Source organism: Stegastes partitus, unplaced genomic scaffold, assembly GCF_000690725.1.
Source record: "Stegastes partitus isolate 25-593 unplaced genomic scaffold, Stegastes_partitus-1.0.2 Scaffold237, whole genome shotgun sequence".
Lineage (NCBI taxonomy): Eukaryota > Metazoa > Chordata > Actinopteri > Pomacentridae > Stegastes > Stegastes partitus.
The window spans coordinates 122799-139528 of NW_007577968.1; the positions used below are offsets into that span (position 1 = coordinate 122799).

At 41.5% G+C, this 16730-nt stretch overlaps 3 protein-coding genes across 5 annotated transcripts in view; 2 read left to right on the forward strand and 1 right to left on the reverse strand.

The window, feature by feature from the left end:
* The window catches only part of LOC103357137 (pH-response regulator protein palI/RIM9-like), a 4569-nt gene extending 2703 nt beyond the window's left edge, over nucleotides 1-1866 (forward strand). For 2 of the 3 annotated variants that reach the window (XM_008281549.1, XM_008281550.1), the window contains one exon: nucleotides 68-1866. In XM_008281549.1, coding sequence (XP_008279771.1) covers nucleotides 68-1119 — 1052 coding nt within the window. In that variant the 3' untranslated portion in view covers nucleotides 1120-1866. The other variant, XM_008281552.1, reaches the window with a different exon arrangement.
* A 4171-nt stretch (nucleotides 1867-6037) lies between these two features.
* LOC103357138 (pH-response regulator protein palI/RIM9-like) lies at nucleotides 6038-10709 on the forward strand. Its single transcript, XM_008281553.1, has 2 exons — nucleotides 6038-6084; nucleotides 7464-10709. The coding sequence occupies exon 2, from the start codon at nucleotides 7471-7473 to the stop codon at nucleotides 8713-8715; it is 1245 nt and encodes a 414-aa protein (XP_008279775.1). The 5' UTR covers nucleotides 6038-6084; nucleotides 7464-7470; the 3' UTR covers nucleotides 8716-10709.
* Nucleotides 10710-13067: 2358 nt separating this feature from the next.
* Nucleotides 13068-16522, reverse strand: LOC103357139 (ctenidin-3-like). The gene is made up of 2 exons (XM_008281554.1): nucleotides 16405-16522; nucleotides 13068-14186 (listed from the first exon to the last, which is right to left on the reverse strand). The coding sequence occupies exon 2, from the start codon at nucleotides 14174-14176 to the stop codon at nucleotides 13646-13648; it is 531 nt and encodes a 176-aa protein (XP_008279776.1). The 5' UTR covers nucleotides 14177-14186; nucleotides 16405-16522; the 3' UTR covers nucleotides 13068-13645.
* Between the last annotated feature and the right edge of the window lie 208 nt (nucleotides 16523-16730).

Below are 16730 nucleotides of genomic sequence, written 5' to 3' on the forward strand. Positions count from 1 at the left end.
GGCTACCCTCAGCAGCCAGGGTACCCTAACCAAGGAGGCTACCCTCAACAGCCAGGAGGATACCCTCACCAAGGAGGCTACCCTCAGCAGCCAGGACGTTACCCTAATCAAGGAGGCTACCCTCAGCAGCCAGGATACCCAGCTGGTGGTTACCCAGCACAGGCCTACCCATATGGAGGAGGTTATGGCAGTTATCCGAGTGGACACATAAACTACAACCCAAACAACAAAATTCTTAGCCCTCAGTATGGTGGCAGTTATGGTTATGGGGGTTATGGTGCTGGAGGTGGGTCTCCCTTCTCCCACTCTGTAAAGGAAATGGGTTTTGTACCGTCTGATAAATCGAGAGGGTTTGGACGCACTGCAGTAATGGCAGCGGCTGGAGGGGCTGTGGCAGGAATGGCCCTGGGCTATGGTTTGGGGAGGTTTCCCCGTCCACATTTCCACTTTCACAATCCCCAGGAGGAATATTACTACAACTACTACATGTACAAAAAATATGGTATCAAATCTACTGATGCTGATGACTACAGCAGAGACTACAGGTACGATCCACCCCCTCAGACCTATGATAAATACATGGACACCTGCATGAAGAGAAATGACCTTCTGCCTGCAGAGAGGCAAAAGCCAAACAACAAACCAGCTGCCACCACAACTCAAGCAACCCCAGCTGCTTCTATTAATTCCACAACTACTTCTGGACCAGTAACTGTAAATGGCAGCAACACAACAAATAACAACACTGCAGCCGACAACTCTTCGACTACTGCACCTTCAACTCTCCACCCTCTTAATAAATCTGAAGTCAATCCTACGCCTCCACCTGCACAGGGTCTTAGAAGTGCTGCTACTGATGATGACGATGATGAAACAGTCAGCATTGTGGAGATTGGCTACCCAGCACTGATCAAACAAATGAAGGCCAGGAGATGTCTTGAGCTTTACATGGTCTACGCCGAAAGGCATTTGAAGAAAAAGTCAACAACAACACCAACACCGCGCTCCCCCACTGCTGGAGTGCAGGGACTGGAGATGGGCTTGCAAGGGCTTTTATCTGTGGTAACAAGTACTATACTAATGTTACTGAACAGCAACATGCTAATGCTGCTGCACTGAGGCCTTTATTCGCAGTGAACGTGATAGAGAAATCTCATTAAAGGTGCACAACAAAAAAAAGTGTTAAAGCAGAATGTCTCCTGGTATGAACATGTCATTCATTGGTCCACTATTCTTGTTTAGATCGAAACTATCTTGGCAAGTGCTAAGCAAACTTCCATCAATATTTGTTCATATATCTGCAGTCCCTAAAGAACAACAGCCTGCCATTTTTGGTTTTTAGTAACATATGATGAGTTGTGGGTAGATTATCAGGATGAACTGTAAACCGTTCCTTTTAATGCTACCATCAGTCCAATTATCTTTGTCCAATAGCTGGTTTTGATTTATAACCAAATACCTGCAAAATTATTTACATTCTTATCAGCCTGAGCTGAACTTTGTGCAAAACGTTTTAAACACTGTGAGCATATTAACACGCTGAAATTAGTGTTTAACCAAAAGCCCCATTGTGTCTTATTGAGCCATAGACATAGCTGTACACTTGCACTCTTGTTTTTTCATTGAAAAAAGTCTCACCAGTGTCAACGTGTTGGGGGATTTCTTTTTTGCACCCTGGCAATGATACAGACTGTGTTACTGTGGTGATGTGAATATGTGATACTAGTATGTAGTAATTATATGAACTTGTGTTGTGCTAATGTTGGAGGACTGTCTGATTTAAGGACAGTTCAGAAATGAAGAGTGAATATTACACTGAGTGATGAGAATGCAGTAAATATTAAAATATTACCATTGTGAATGCAACTGAGTACTGGTAATGGATCATTTTATAACTGTTTTCATTGTGTACTAAACATAATTTAATCACCACAAGTTTACCTGAAAGACAGAAATCCTGTCTAAAATCCTGTTTAAGGATGATTTGGTTTTCAGTTGTAGTGATAATCAACACAACGCCGTGCGCCGCCCTCTCTTTGTACAGCTGTTGTTGATCTTGTTTGAGATACGTTTCATACACTTGCCTCCCTTCCCCGCTATGTTCGGCCTCTCTCCACTCTCTGGGGTGGCGTGCGAGGGCAGACATGCTCCTAAAATGTAACAAGCCCGAGGGAATAATCACATGAGATGTGGCGATATTAAATAGAACTCAGTGTACAAACTAAATTGGGAGCCGATGGAAACTTGGCTCCTCGTTGTGAGACATGAGCTCCATTGAAAACACGATTTATGAAATTAGGGAGCATCTATATAATATTGACAGTATATTATTTTTGCAATGCTTTTCTATTTTCTTGAATCTTTATCATACAATTAGGCTATAATTGTCTGATTCATGCATAAAGATGATTCATCACCAAGTCATTTCCATTGAGGCGTGGCGGGCAGTTGATAAACTCAATTTAACTCAAAGATTAGAAGAAAAACTCTTGATGCAAACACACCAATCCACCCACGGCACTGTTTTCTTATTCTTCTTATTAATCTCTTTATTATGAGGAATAATTATGAACAAAAGTCAAATCAAGCACTTCAGAAATGTTGCCTCTATAGTTTTTGATCACAAAAAGGTGAAAAAAATCCAATAGATCCCCTGAAACTCACCTCAGAACCTACTGTACCTTTATCACATTACCAGTCGAGTGTTTTTTTTTTTTTTTTTAAGGGTTATTTTTTTCGATTTCATGGTCAGGACTGATTCCAATTTAAAGAACTTAACTGTTGAAAGTAGAAAAATAATGTTAATATGTGTTTTTTTTTTAAATAGCATTTTGTAAAAACAGGAGGCGGCCATTTTTGGCCACGAACACGCTGAGTGGGAGTTTTCCTTCTTTTTCTGTTACTGCACAAAAAGGTAATGATGCACAAAAATCATTGATACTGCTAATTATTGACATGCATTATATTATTTGGTTTAAAAAAGTGTTTTTTTTTTGTTTCTCTCCCTTTCTAAATCATCAGCATGATGAGATCTAACAGACATTTAAAGGCTTAAAATTCTGAATTTGAATGAGATTTTGGTTTTCATGGTCAGAACTGGTGCAAATTTAAAAAAATCAAGTGGTGAAAGTGGAAAAATCGGTTGATATATATTATTTTTAAAGCATTTTGGGAACGTAAACATGCCACGAACACGCTGAGTGGGAGTTTTATCTACTTTTCTCTCTTTGCTCAAAAATAATAACGCATAATAATCAGTGCTGCTGTTCATCAGTTGCGTATCTCAGACTGTTTTTTTTAATATAGCAAGAAAACCCAGAGGCACAGGGAGCATAGATGATGGTCATTTTTCAGTGCATTGCTTAAACAAACTGGCATTTGAAGGGTTAAAAAACTAAAAAGGAATAAATATTTTATATGAACGATAAGAACTGAGGTTAGTTAAAAACTTTATGCACTTAAAGTAGCAAAAAACATTTTTAAAAAATCTAAAAATGTACAGACTTAATGTGGACGTGGCCACAAATGGCCACAAACAAACTGAATGGACGCCAACATAGAACAAAGCCAGAGGGTTCACTGAAGTTAGAGAAGGATTTTCAGGAAACCCTGTGAACGTTGTGGAATTCCCCTTAAAAGCAGCCACAACCGGTTGTTCTTCGAGAACTCTTTAAAATCATTCTGCTTCTACCACAAAAACATCATGGGGCCAATAAACTGCTGTTTTTCTTCGAATCAGTGCTTCAACAACGACAACAAAAAATATGACATCACCCCCCAGAAAGATTTCAGTTTTAAAAAGTGCATCTTAGGTTTAGTGGAAGTTTAAAACCTCTGCTGCTGCTGCTGTGGCTGTTTACGCTGGGATCCCCTTATTTCTGGTGTTGAACAAAAACATTTAATACAGAAACTGGAAACCTAAACATTCTGTATTTGTTTCCATTATTATTTAGTGATGGAAGAAGAATTCAGATATTTTATTATCAATAAACGAGCAATCCCACAATACATATATCACAATGAAATGTGCACAAAAGTAGAAAACCATCATGTATTTATGCTGCTCATAGGATGTATTGTCAGCACCTAATTAGCCCCAGTTATTATACAGTATCCTGGTTAGTTATCTGATCTGTTATATATTACTGGGTATTTTAATATAAGACCTTATTGTATCATGATTTATAATAAAGCTTATCTGCAAAGTAATTAATGTTGTTTTCAGATAAAGGAAGTGGAGGCAAAACTATGACACAGCTTTCTAAAATATGATATATGAGTGAAATGGAAGCAGTAAAGCAGTTCACAGCTGAACATTACTTGAGTAGGCTAAAAGCACTTCCCCCCCACCCCCACCCACCCATGCTGCCATTTACTGAAGTCGTATACACAACAACACAACAGAGGCGAGTACACGGATGTGCAGCATCACTTAAATGTCAGATGGTTCATAGCTGGATCACCTTACAGCAACAGCATGACTGTCGAGTTGGACAGTATTCAGTCATGTACGAAATAAAAAATTAGGACTTCCCAGTAGGAACTTAACGCCTTTCATCTTTCATTACTGAGATTAAAATGCTGTTTTTTTCCCTCAGTATTTGAAATGTTTGCTTCTTTTTGCTGATACACTCGAGTGTTGCACACATCTCTGAGATGTTCTGACATTTTCTTTCCAAATGCTCTTCATTGTAGGAGGTGCTGCTGTTTTACTTTTCTCTTTAAAAAAAGCATCCTTAAGGTGTTGGGATTGGATTCAAGTCAGGTGACACGCTTGCCACAGTTTTTCTTCTTTAGCAGTGTGCTGTGGATCGCTAACAGAATATTCCTCCTCTGACGGGGAGTCGACCCGTGAGCCAGTATTTTGATATATTCACAGGCAATAATGGTGCCATCTATAAACTCCAAAACATGTTTTGCACTCATCGTCACACTTTCCACCTGTGACAGAACTGTGCAGTCAATGTGGTATTCCTGAACAGGTTCGGGATTCCATCTGGGCTGGACACATTTACCCTGAACTCATCAGGCTTTCATTTGCATGTTCTTTGGAAAAGTTGAATCTGGCAGGTTTGTGCTTTTTTTCTTGGACACTGTCAACAGAAGCTGACACTAAATACTGTCCTTTGTACAGTCTGAACTGTCACAGAAGCTCAGATTTTCATTAATAACCCAAGATTGAAGTCTGTTTTTCAGCTAGATTGTACAAAGGCTCGCTGTCTTTGGTGCCACGTCAGAAGAAAACCACTTTGGTTTAAATTGCGACTCTGCACGGCTACTTGTCGTGTAGCGTCTCTTCCTTACTGCTGTGTTCTGACAGATTTCTGGTGATCTGTAGCCTTCCTGCATCCCTTTATTGAATCTCCGTGATGTTCCACAATGAAATAATTCAGTTCCTCTCGTCCATCATGTGGAGCCGTGATGTCGACACGCAGACAAGTTCCCAAACTGAGAAAGTTCTGGTGATTGCAGGTCATTTCAGAACCACGTAAACACAATCAGGCTTCCCGGAAATGCCAAGTGTAATCTGTTTTGTTTCAGCGACCATGGGTGTGGCACAGTTTACTTTTGCTGCATCACATTTCCACTCCAGGGCCTGTGGTTTTTCAATTTAGTCTCTCAAAAAGTAGCTTGTTTTTGAGGAGACACTCCTCAGTTTGTAGAGATTTAATGTAATTGAGAGGCTCGCTGCTGTTTGCTCACCTCTGTCCTGCACTGTAAATGATTTACAGGGTGTGTGTTTTTCCACATGATGTCACGACATCATCGTGTTGCTCGGGATGCTGGGAAATGAGGCAAGGTAAGCCCCGCCCCTCTCCTCTGTTTCCATGCGACCCACATCATCCCTCGTGCAGCATTACGTCAGACAGGGGGCAGTTTCCAAACGGTCCACACGGTAACAGACCGACTCCGCGGAGGTAAACGGGCTCCGGTGAGGCTCGCTGAGGGTGGATTGGAAGCCGGGAGCGGAGGGAGGCCAGAGAAGCTGTCATCAGTCCAGGTAAGGCTGCGCGTCGTGCAGCTGCGCCTTTTTTACCGCTTCAACTCAGGACGTGATGTTTTGAAGCTCATCTCTCACGGAGTGTAAGTGGACAGCTATCTGACAAGCGCCATCTTCTAACTAAATAAAGGGACAGTGGCAGCGGACAGGACAGTCTGTTCAATGCAAGGTTACTGATGCATAACATCATTCACTAGAACCAGTGTCTGGGTTTGCAGCTGCTGTGAGGATGTGGTCCAGCTGGAGGTGTGGCATCATCAGCATCACAAACACATCTGTGTTGGTGTCAGCTGCCACACCTTTCATCCGGCCAGAGGGAAAAGTCATCATTTTCACTTATTTTAAAGTGAATAAAAGTGATTTTCCTGTTTAGTTTACTGAGGATAGACTCAGCTGTTGTTCATTAATCGTCATTAGTTGATGCATTTATTGGAGAAAAGAAAAAAAAATGCTGGCTGTGTCTCTGTGACTTCTGTATTTATGACTTTCATGAGATCACAGATTGTCCGACCCACCCTAGTAAATGATGCTGCAGGTTGTTGTTGTTGTTGTTGCATGTAAATGTTCCCATGGAGACTCACCCAAAAAACTATATCGCTAAATAGATATTACTGCACATTCACTGATAAATCAGCAGTGTGTGTGTTCAACAGCTCAGAGGCTTCATCAATAATTAACTCAGCTCCATCCGAACTCCTTTTGTTCGCTTTTTTCTGTCCAAACAGCTTTGTTTGATCCTCCACCACCGGTTGACAGCAAGCACTGGACCTGCCTGAACCTTAATCAGTTAATTAATCAATGAGCTGTTTAATAAAATAAATCCATCCCCGGTTATTTTGATAGCTGATGAGTTGTTTGAGTAGTTTTTAAAAGAAAAAACTCAGATTGCAGCTTCTTAAACGTGGATATTTTCTGATTCCTCGCCTCCTTTATGACAGGGAGCTGAACATGTTCTGGTCGTGGACAGAGCAACATGTTTGAAGACGCCATTTTGGGCTTCTGGAAACACCGATTGACATTTTTTTCACCATTTTCTGACATTTTATTGACCAGCTACTGTAAACAACTGACCAAATATCAAGAAAATAATTAACAGATTTATCAGCAGTGGAAATAATAATTAATTGCAGCTCTAATAAACTTAATTAATCACACTGCTGCTTTACAATCACGCTAAATTGCCATTTTATTTCTCCTCAGTTTAAATATTGACATCGTTCACTCTTATCATTTGGCGACAGAAGTACGAACTGAGATTTCATAATGGACATGATATAGCTGCTTCATATGGAAAATGAACATCTGACAGTGTAAAATATTGACTGCAGTAACATTTCTAATTGTGAAAGTTAAAGTGGTTGAATCCATTACAGTAAATGCAATTTTCTAGAGCTCATATCTCATCTTTTCCTGACTTTTCTCTGCCTTATTTGTCCTTTTCTCTCCTCGACCCTCCCTACAGGGTGAAGATGAAGCTCAATCCATTATCCGTGCTCTGTCTGTCACTTCTTTTGCTTAATACCCCCTTTTCGCTGGCCAAGAAAGGAGGAGGAGGCGGCTTCGGGAAAAGCTTCAGCTCCAAAAAGACCTCCACATCCAACCGAGGCAGCACCCACACTAACTCCAATACAGGCAAAAACACAAAGCAGCCTGGACAAACTGGCCAAGGCAATTACCCCAGGCAGCCGGGCGCAGGGGGCCACCCCAACCAGAACCCAGGTTCCCCATATGGAGGAGGTTATGGTGGGCAAGGTGGTTATGGAGGCTATGGTGGGCAAGGTGGTTATGGTAGACAAGGTGGTTATGGTGGTTACGGAGGCTATGGTGGACAAGGTGGTTATGGAGGTTATGGTAGTTACGGAGGCGGATACATCAACAAGAACCCAAACAACAAAATCCTGAGCCCTCAGTATGGTGGCAGCTATGGTTATTGGGGTTATGGCACTGGATATGGCTCTCCCTTCTCACACTCAGTAAAGGCGATGGGCTACGGTCCCTCTGATAAATCCAGAGGGTTCGGACGCACTGCAGTAGTGGCGGCAGCTGGAGGGGCCGCGGCAGGAATGGCCGTGGGCTACGGGATAGGCAAGTTCCCCCGTCCTCACTTCCCCCTCCGCAACCCGCAGGAGGAACATTACTACAACCACTACATGTACAGGAGGTACGGCACCAAGTCTACTGATACCAATGACTACAGCAGAGACTACAGGTACGATCAACCCCCTGAGACCTATGATACATACATGGACAAATGCATGAAGAGAAATGACCTTCTGCCAGCAAACAGAAAGCCAGCTGTCACTCCCGCAGCTAAATCTACGACGACTACTGTTATCGTCTCGGCTTCAGACGTTGGCAGCAACTCAACAGAGACCAACAGCAGTGCTGCAGGAAACACCTCGACCCCTGCACCTTCGACTCCTCGCACTCTGAATCAGCCCGAAGTCCGCCCTGTGGCCACGGCTTCAGTGGCTGTCGGCAGTAATGAAGTAGACGATACGGTCAGCATTGTGGAGATCGGATACCCGGCGCTGATTGAGCAGCTGAAGGCCAGGAGATGCTTGGAGCTGTACATGATTTACTCTGAAAAGTACTTGAAGAGACAGACTGGAGGGGTGCAAGGACTGGAGATGGGCTTGCGGGGGCTTTTAGCTGTGGTCACTAGTACTATACTGATGCTGCTTAATAGCAACATGCTAACGCTGCTGCACTGAGGCCTTCATATCCAGAGGAGGTGATGGAGAGCGTGTTAAACAAATGACGTAAGTGGATGGTAAATAATTAGGACAGGATTAACCTCTTACCTCTTAATCATTTGTGAACTTCTACTTTATTGTTTGAACTGCTCCTTTTTTTTTTTTTTTTGTGCTTTCTGAAGGCACTGATTCATCCTGCAAGTGCATGACTGGCACCACACAGCTGGCAGACGTAATGGATTGCAATGTAATTATTAGAGGAGAGGAAGGGGAAAGGTTAAACTAGAGAGCTTTTTGCTCTTCTGAAAGAGAAAGGGTCCATTAACTGTGCGCTAATACTCCAAGGTTTTGATATCGCTTGTCTGGCCTATTAAAGTCTGTTCAGATTTACCCGCTCTGTAGCCGGAGACCTAGAAATTCAGAGTGACACTGCCAGCGACTCTTCAGAAATAAAGTTTGTTTTTATTGTTCATGTATTTATTTAGGCAGCTGGCGAGGCCTTTGTCTTTTTGAACCTTAGTGGAAAAAGCATTTAGAGGGTTTAGAGGCCAGCACCTCTGGCAAAGAAGGTCTGTGTAAATAAATTAAAATACTGCAGGTGTGCTTTAAGTGGATGTAATAACGTCAAAGACAGTAGAAAGAGTCGGAAAACACCAAGTAGTATCTAAAAGGACTGATTATCACCTGGCTTTTACTCGTCTAGTAATAACTTATTCTACTATTACTACTAGCGATGGTGAGCTAATATCCGTGCTTTAGAGATTTTACACTATAAGCATGACTGAGTATTTGTAAAGGAATCATATCTACTCCCGTCTTCACAGCTTCAAACACTTTTATAACATGCAGTGCATTTAGAAACCAAAAAAAGGCCAATAATAGTTATCTGCTGATTTTATTTAGATAAACACCAAACAGACGATGGCATTCATGCTGTTGTCCTGATGCCACTTAAATTCTTTTTCTTTTCCTGATAAGTTGTGTTTGTGCGACACTTTTCCACGTGTTGCTTGTCGAGTACGTTGTTTTGTTTTTTTTTACATATTCGCCTCCTTCCATCCAGAGCTTTGCCTTTTCTCTCCACTCTAGTGATTTCAGAAGTGCTCTTAAAGTGTGAAACCCCACATGTACCAGTTCTGATCTCTAACCTGCTGAATGTTATCTCGTATTATTATGAGCTGTGTTTGTGGTATCAAGATCTGTGCAGTACATTTGTACAAGAGTGTTCTTAGTCATTGAAGGTGATGACTAAAAAAGAAAAAGCAGATTAAAAGTACTCTTTGGAGTTTTTGATCACACACAAACATGACCAACCTGTCCTAAAACATCTGATTTATTCCATTTAGGATTAAGCATACGGCAGAAAAACTCCACAGTGTACCTTTAGCGTGTTGCTGTATGTAGTCCGTGTTATCTCGTGTCTGGCTTTGAATGTATTTGAAAATGCACATGTATCAATAATCCTCTGTCCTGAAAATCATATATATATATATATATAGGTCCTGAATATGACCCATAAGAGCGTTTTCGGAATTAGCCCCTGTATCTGGAGCAGGAAATTTAGATATTTTAAGCTTCTGCTGCTTAGACTTTGTCACCAAGACAACGTTGTGAGTTTCAGAAAGTTAAAGAAAAAAAGAGCACCTTCGTTGTCAGTATTATAATAATAAGTATGCGGTTAAGGTTGTGGTTAAAAAAAACAATAATGCTGGTTTAAAATGAGAAATGAAAAGCAGCCTGTTGTCCTGATGCGCAGCGTTTCGTCAACCCACCCATCCACCCCGACCACCTCCTCCTGCACACGATCAGAATTACTGTAGCCACCAGAGGGCGCAATCCCGCTGAAACGTAACTATGGGTCGTAATAAGCTGTTTGCACAAATGACATATCGTTTCCCGTCGTCTCGCTTCCTACGCGAGGACGTTTTCTGTACTAACCTGCTGAAGAATGTTCTGCTGAGGGTTTACTTGCACTTTTTGCTTGTCCGGTCAATAAACTTTACTAACTTGCATTTGTGGATGTTTTGTTTGATTACTTTTAGAGCTGGTTGGTTAAATGTTGACTTAAAGCTTCGGTTACACATTCATAACCGAAAGGAAAATGACGACGGTTAGGATAAACGCTTTATGGTGGACTAAAATCTAATTATTTGATGATTCACGATGCTTATTGTGACCTAATGGAAGCCTCAAGACGACATTTTAGGAAAGAGTTAGTTACTATGATGTGTGCTTTTGTTGGTATATCTTAATATCACAAGTTTAAATGGTCTACACTTATGTAGCACTTTTCTCATTCACCCATTCACACACATTCATACACCAGTGGCGACAGAACTACCATGCAAGCTGCTGCCTGCTATTAGGAGCAACTTCGGGTTCAGTGTCTTGCCCAAGGACACGTCGACTGTGGAGAGGATCGAACCGTTAACCTTGCGACTGGAGGACAACCCGCTCAACCACCTGAGCCGCTTAGTGAAGTTTAGTTATTACGTATTTATTTATTTTTATGTGGTAAAGGACAGTATGATAATTACCAAACTGTAAAAAAATGCACAATATAAAAGCTCTATTACACGTATATATCCTGTATAAGTACAAAAGCAGCAAATTCTACCTAAAAAAACAGATCTCCTCATTTTGAACATATTGCGAGGTGATGACATGTCACAGCCCTTTGCTTTGTTTACTGCTGTTTGCGTTCTGCAGGACTCGACAGGGAACATACAGGCGGCACCGGATACACCTGCTCCGGTGTCCTTGGTGCTCATGTAAGCCTGAAGCAGCAGCCACTTAGAATAATTGAAGAGTTCATTTGCAAAAAAACAGAAAACTCCATGTTTGTAGATGTTCAGAAAATGTATTTTTGTTGTTGTTGTTTGCTTGAGATGACATCAATCAAACTGAAGCTGAGTGGATTTGACTCCGTCGGAAATGACAAAAATAGAGACAACTTCAGTTTGATTGATGCTGTCTCAGGTAGACGATGGAACTGTGGGTTTTCTGAAGGTGTGAGAAGATGGAGTTATCTGATTTTGCAAATGAACTCTTCAGCTCTTCTCCCTCTATGTTGCCTTTAGTTGCAGCCTTTGCTGTTTACGACACCACATCCGTGCAGTTAGGAAGTGGGTGCCTCGCTATTGACTTCCGCAGACGCCTCCCGCTCACTTATTTGTCCTATTTCTGCTGTAAATAAATTATTCAATCGTGTGGTATACTTGCGCGTCTTCTATTTTTGCTGTAGAAGATCGTTAAGTATTAATACCGCACTGAGAGAACACAAGTAGAAGTCCTTACTTTTTACTCTTATATATGGATTTTTAAATATATTTCTGCTGCATTAATGTCACAGGTTGTCGCTGTAGACGTTTTAGGTTGAGCTCCCGTCGTACGCGTCCAGATATCTCTAAAAACAAACCCCGTGTTCGGCTTTCTGGTGGTGGATTTTCTCCTTCACACATCTGAAGTATGAGCAAATTCTCAACTCATAAACTTCATCTTTTAGTCTGTCACAGAGGAAGATGGAGTTGTTGCTGCACAGGAAGGCTACGAAAAATCTGAAAAGTTACTGAGGCTGAAGTAAAAAGTTCAATGTGGTGTCATGGAGCAGAAAGTTGCACAAGTGTCTCAACTGTGTGCTTCAGTACAGCACCTGAATAAAGACGCACTAGACGTGGTAGGAAACGTCGGCTCATCTCAACTCTGTGCAGCAGGTTTGGTTGTAAATTCTGTTTTGTCAAAGCTGCTGCCTCTCGTGATGAACGGCTTGTCGGTTTTTTCATGGGCCCTGGGAGTCATAGTAGCGTCCACGGTTCTGTCTCTCACTGCATTAGTGAGGGCAGCGTTCGTAAATTATAAATGAAGCGTGCATGGATGGATCGCTGAAGGGCCTCCTGGGCACAGAGACTGAATCCTAATGACTGTAATGATCATCTGACTGGTTTGTGGTTTTCAAAAAATTCCACATGGTCTGGCAGTAACATTCTGTGAGACATTCCTCTTTGGATCAATCGCAAAAAAACCCCCAAAAACCCCCATTTGTCCATTAATTCTATGATGTCCAACCCTGTAGTTTGACTTTATTGTTAGAAAGCAGCTGTTAGCATGCTACAACACAGAATCAAAATGCAGTCAAAGCATGTGCTGAGATGCTGACGAGCACATTTAGCTGCAGCAGCCTCTCCGTCAGCTTTACAGCCGTGTGCTGATTATCGATCATGAGATGAGAGCTCAGGAACAAACAAGACGCTGGAGCTCGTGTTGGTTTTGGCGGATGCTGTTTACTCAGAATTAATAATTTTCTCCTCGTCTTGGTTTCTGCTCTGTGTCTTATAATAAAGGGAATAAAGTTCAACACAAATGTTATTCAGTTTTGGTATTTTTTTTATTTGTTTAACAATATTAAACATGGAAACCCCTTCATCTTTTCTTTTTTACATAAAAAAAACTACAAAATGGCATAAAATATGTACTTTAATTAGATAAAACTGTCTGTATACAAGCAAAATACTTGAAAATAAACTTCCTCATATGCAGAATGTAAATCACAAGCGGCCTAAATGATTTATTTAGTTGATGAAAAATACTGAAAATGGCATTGTTACATCAAGTGCGTAGCTGCTCTTAAACACTGGTGGTTGCTTGAGGTAGACTTAACTTGAGATCTAATTTATTCCTGGTCTGTTTTTACACATTTCTCATGAAGAATTATTTGTAACACACTGAATCAGATTCATGTTTAGCAGGACGTTTGCAGATGGAGTCACACTGGGACGTCACATTCATCTTCTCGTCCTCAGGGTTGGTCACTGAAGCGTCAGAAAAACCAATTAGCTGCAGCTTTTCATTCTCTGGAGGTCTAGTCCTCTTTACGGTCAGGTAACGGGGTATTTTTGGACCGGGGTGGGTGCTGTGGCTATTTTTGGTGATCTCAGGTCTTTGTCCGGCTTTACATGACTGCCACCCAGTGGCCCAGGAGCAGGGACACGAGGGAGCCGATGACCACGATGATGCTGTTGTAGATGGGCCCACTGGATGCTCCGGTGAAGTAGCCCATGTCTCCAGAGCCCTCTGGTTCAGACCTGAAGCCACCGCCGCCACCTCCATACCGCGGGTAGCCATATCCTCCTCCATAGCCCCCTCCATAACCTCCGTATCCACCACCATAACCTCCACCATATCCCATTCCATATCCTCCATACCCTCCACCATACCCAGGGCGGCTCAGGGCAGAACCCAGCATGGCTCCTCCTATCGCTCCTGCAGCAGCTGCCCCGGCTACCTTTCCTGCACTGGACCCACCGGTCTGGACGGGTCTGGAGGCCTGACCGCCGTAGCCCCGGTTGTAGCCTCCACCTCCCATTCCTCGGCCGAAGCCGCCGCCTCCACGACCGCGGCGGGCCTCAGAGTCGGGCAGTAGCGTGGCCAGGAGAAGCAAACACAGAGTCGCTGTGACAGGAAGTTTGTGCAGAACCAACATGACGTCTAACCTGCAGAAACAAGATTAAGAAAACATCAGCAGGAGTCCATTTGTTACTGCTCCAGAAACAGAGGCATCTGTTTTCTGCTTCTGTCATTAATCATAGTTTGTTACTTGCATCTCAGGAGAAATAAGCATATTAGATTCTGTAGGCAAAGAAAATGCATGAATACATTTTCTTTTTAAATGATTGTGAACTTTTTAGATTAATTAGGGACCATTTAGGAAATAATACTTTTAAAGTATATTCAAAGAAACGTATTTAGTGGTTACATTACTGACTCATAAACTGGTAAGAGGTTTAGTTTAGAAGGTAATCATGTATTTTGTGAGCAAAATCTTAATTTTTAACATCACTGGTGACGACAGCTGTCAAATGAACAAGTACAATCATTTCTAGCATAAAACATCAACTACAGTACAAACACCTCAAATGTGTACATAAGTAAAAACGCCAACTGAAGTTCCACCACAGGTTCCTGAAAGCACACAGCGCTCCCACACAACACCAACAAACCGGTGAGATGTTCTCAGCGCAGCTTTAGTTCTGCTCTAACGTGGAATATTTACGTCACGGATGAATTAAGAGCAGCGCAGATCACGGCTCTTAATCCAGCTTTGAGAAACTCATCTTACGCAAGCAGCGCAGCAGAATCTACCGCTGAGGGATCAGATAGCTTTCATAATCTCCAAGGCTCTGCAATTAGCATGGGCTGGATGCAGCCTGGTTCTGGATCTGTGAAGGAGGCCCGTCTGATTGATGGCTATTTGTTTACACTGAAGTAGGTAATTATGTTGTATAAATGAAATGATGACTTCAACAAGTGATGCAACCCCAGAAACAGTATGTATAGTATAGGGAGGCTTCAATAGGTGAGTATACTGCAGAATAACGTATTAAATTAATAACAGAACACATATACTATATTTAGTAACTACAGTGATCCAAGTAGAAAGCAGGATATGTTTGACATGAAACCACCACAAATAGTATAAATAATAAAAACACATGATGAAAGAACTGCATTGTCTGTTTATCACATATATTTATGATTTATATGATACTGTGCTGCATTTATATTATAATTATGTTTTAATTATTATATATATTTTGTATATATTTCATATATATTATTTTATAATAATTCTTTATTTATATTTCTCATATATCCACACTGTTCCTACTTCAACAGTGCAACATATTCATTCTACTGTTTTGCTAACTTTAAATACTTCCTACTGGCTCCTTTTGTAAATACATGTATATATATTCTTATTTGTCTTTTTATTTTTATACTTCTGCACCACTGCAGTTGTCTTTTAATTTTGTTGTACCTTGTGTCTGTCCTGTTCTATGTTGTTTAAGTCAAACACTGAAGGTTCTGTGCAGCTACTGTTGTCTGTAAAACTCATAACAGGTTAAATCTCAGGTGAATAATATTTGATAACAACTTTCAAACCAAACCACTACCAACATCTAAACAGGTTGTGGTGACTCCATCTCGACATGTTCAAAATGTTTGTGGTGGAAAACAGCAACGAAATTAACTCACCTACAGTTTTGAGGTTTGTGTACTTTAATTAACAGGTTTTATTTTATGCTCCTCTGTGCATCTAGTCCACCTAATTCTGTATATTTTTCTTTAGGTTGAGGATTTACATACGACACATTGGAAGATTTTAGAAATGATTAGACTATAAAGGTTGCTGCAATTTACTAATATAATACAACACTGTCACTGCTTCTACTTTCATACTTTTAGGTATATTTCCAGTCAGATTAAACCCTAAATGCTATAAGTAGTGGTGGAGTGTCTCTACAGCGTGGGATTACAGTGTTTACATAAGATAACAGAGTAAATATGTTTTTCAGCGCCGACTGTACGACGGCTGAGCTGCATGACATCATTTTCAGCGTCTACACTCCTAATCTGCGTCCTCTTACGGATGACTGGAGCTATAATTACACGGGGTCACTTGCTCTGAGAATAATCCAGTGACTCCCAGATTACAGCGGCGGCGTCGCAAAGATAAAACATTTCATTGTGCGCAGCAGCTTTCTAGAGATGCACCTTGAATCTGTGCAAATAGTTTGAGGCTGTTCACACAATGTGGGGAAACTCAATCAGCTGAACTTTAACACAAAACTTCCTGATTTTTCAAATATTAAATAACAAGTTTAGTTCTAAGAAGACAAAATAAAGTTTCTGATTGAATGAACATCTCACCTGTTGAGTGTCTGCTGGTGACGGAAGCAGCGGTTGAAGTGAAGTTCCTCTTGCGACTGGTGGAAACACGACTTGCAGCTCTGACTCTTCAGACCGACTGAGGGAAAGTGTGTTTCAGGGGCAGCCTGTTATCCTCCAGACAATCTCAATCAGGTGGAGTGGATCACTGTGTCTCACTCGCGCTGATTGGCTGAGCAAACCGTAAGCTGCTGTACCGCCAACATCACACCTGTGACTCCACATTTGTCTTTCTAATTTTATCTGAATTAGTTAAGCGCCCGCTGAGTGAACAAACGAGAACACTTAATGAGCTCTCCCCAAGCTTC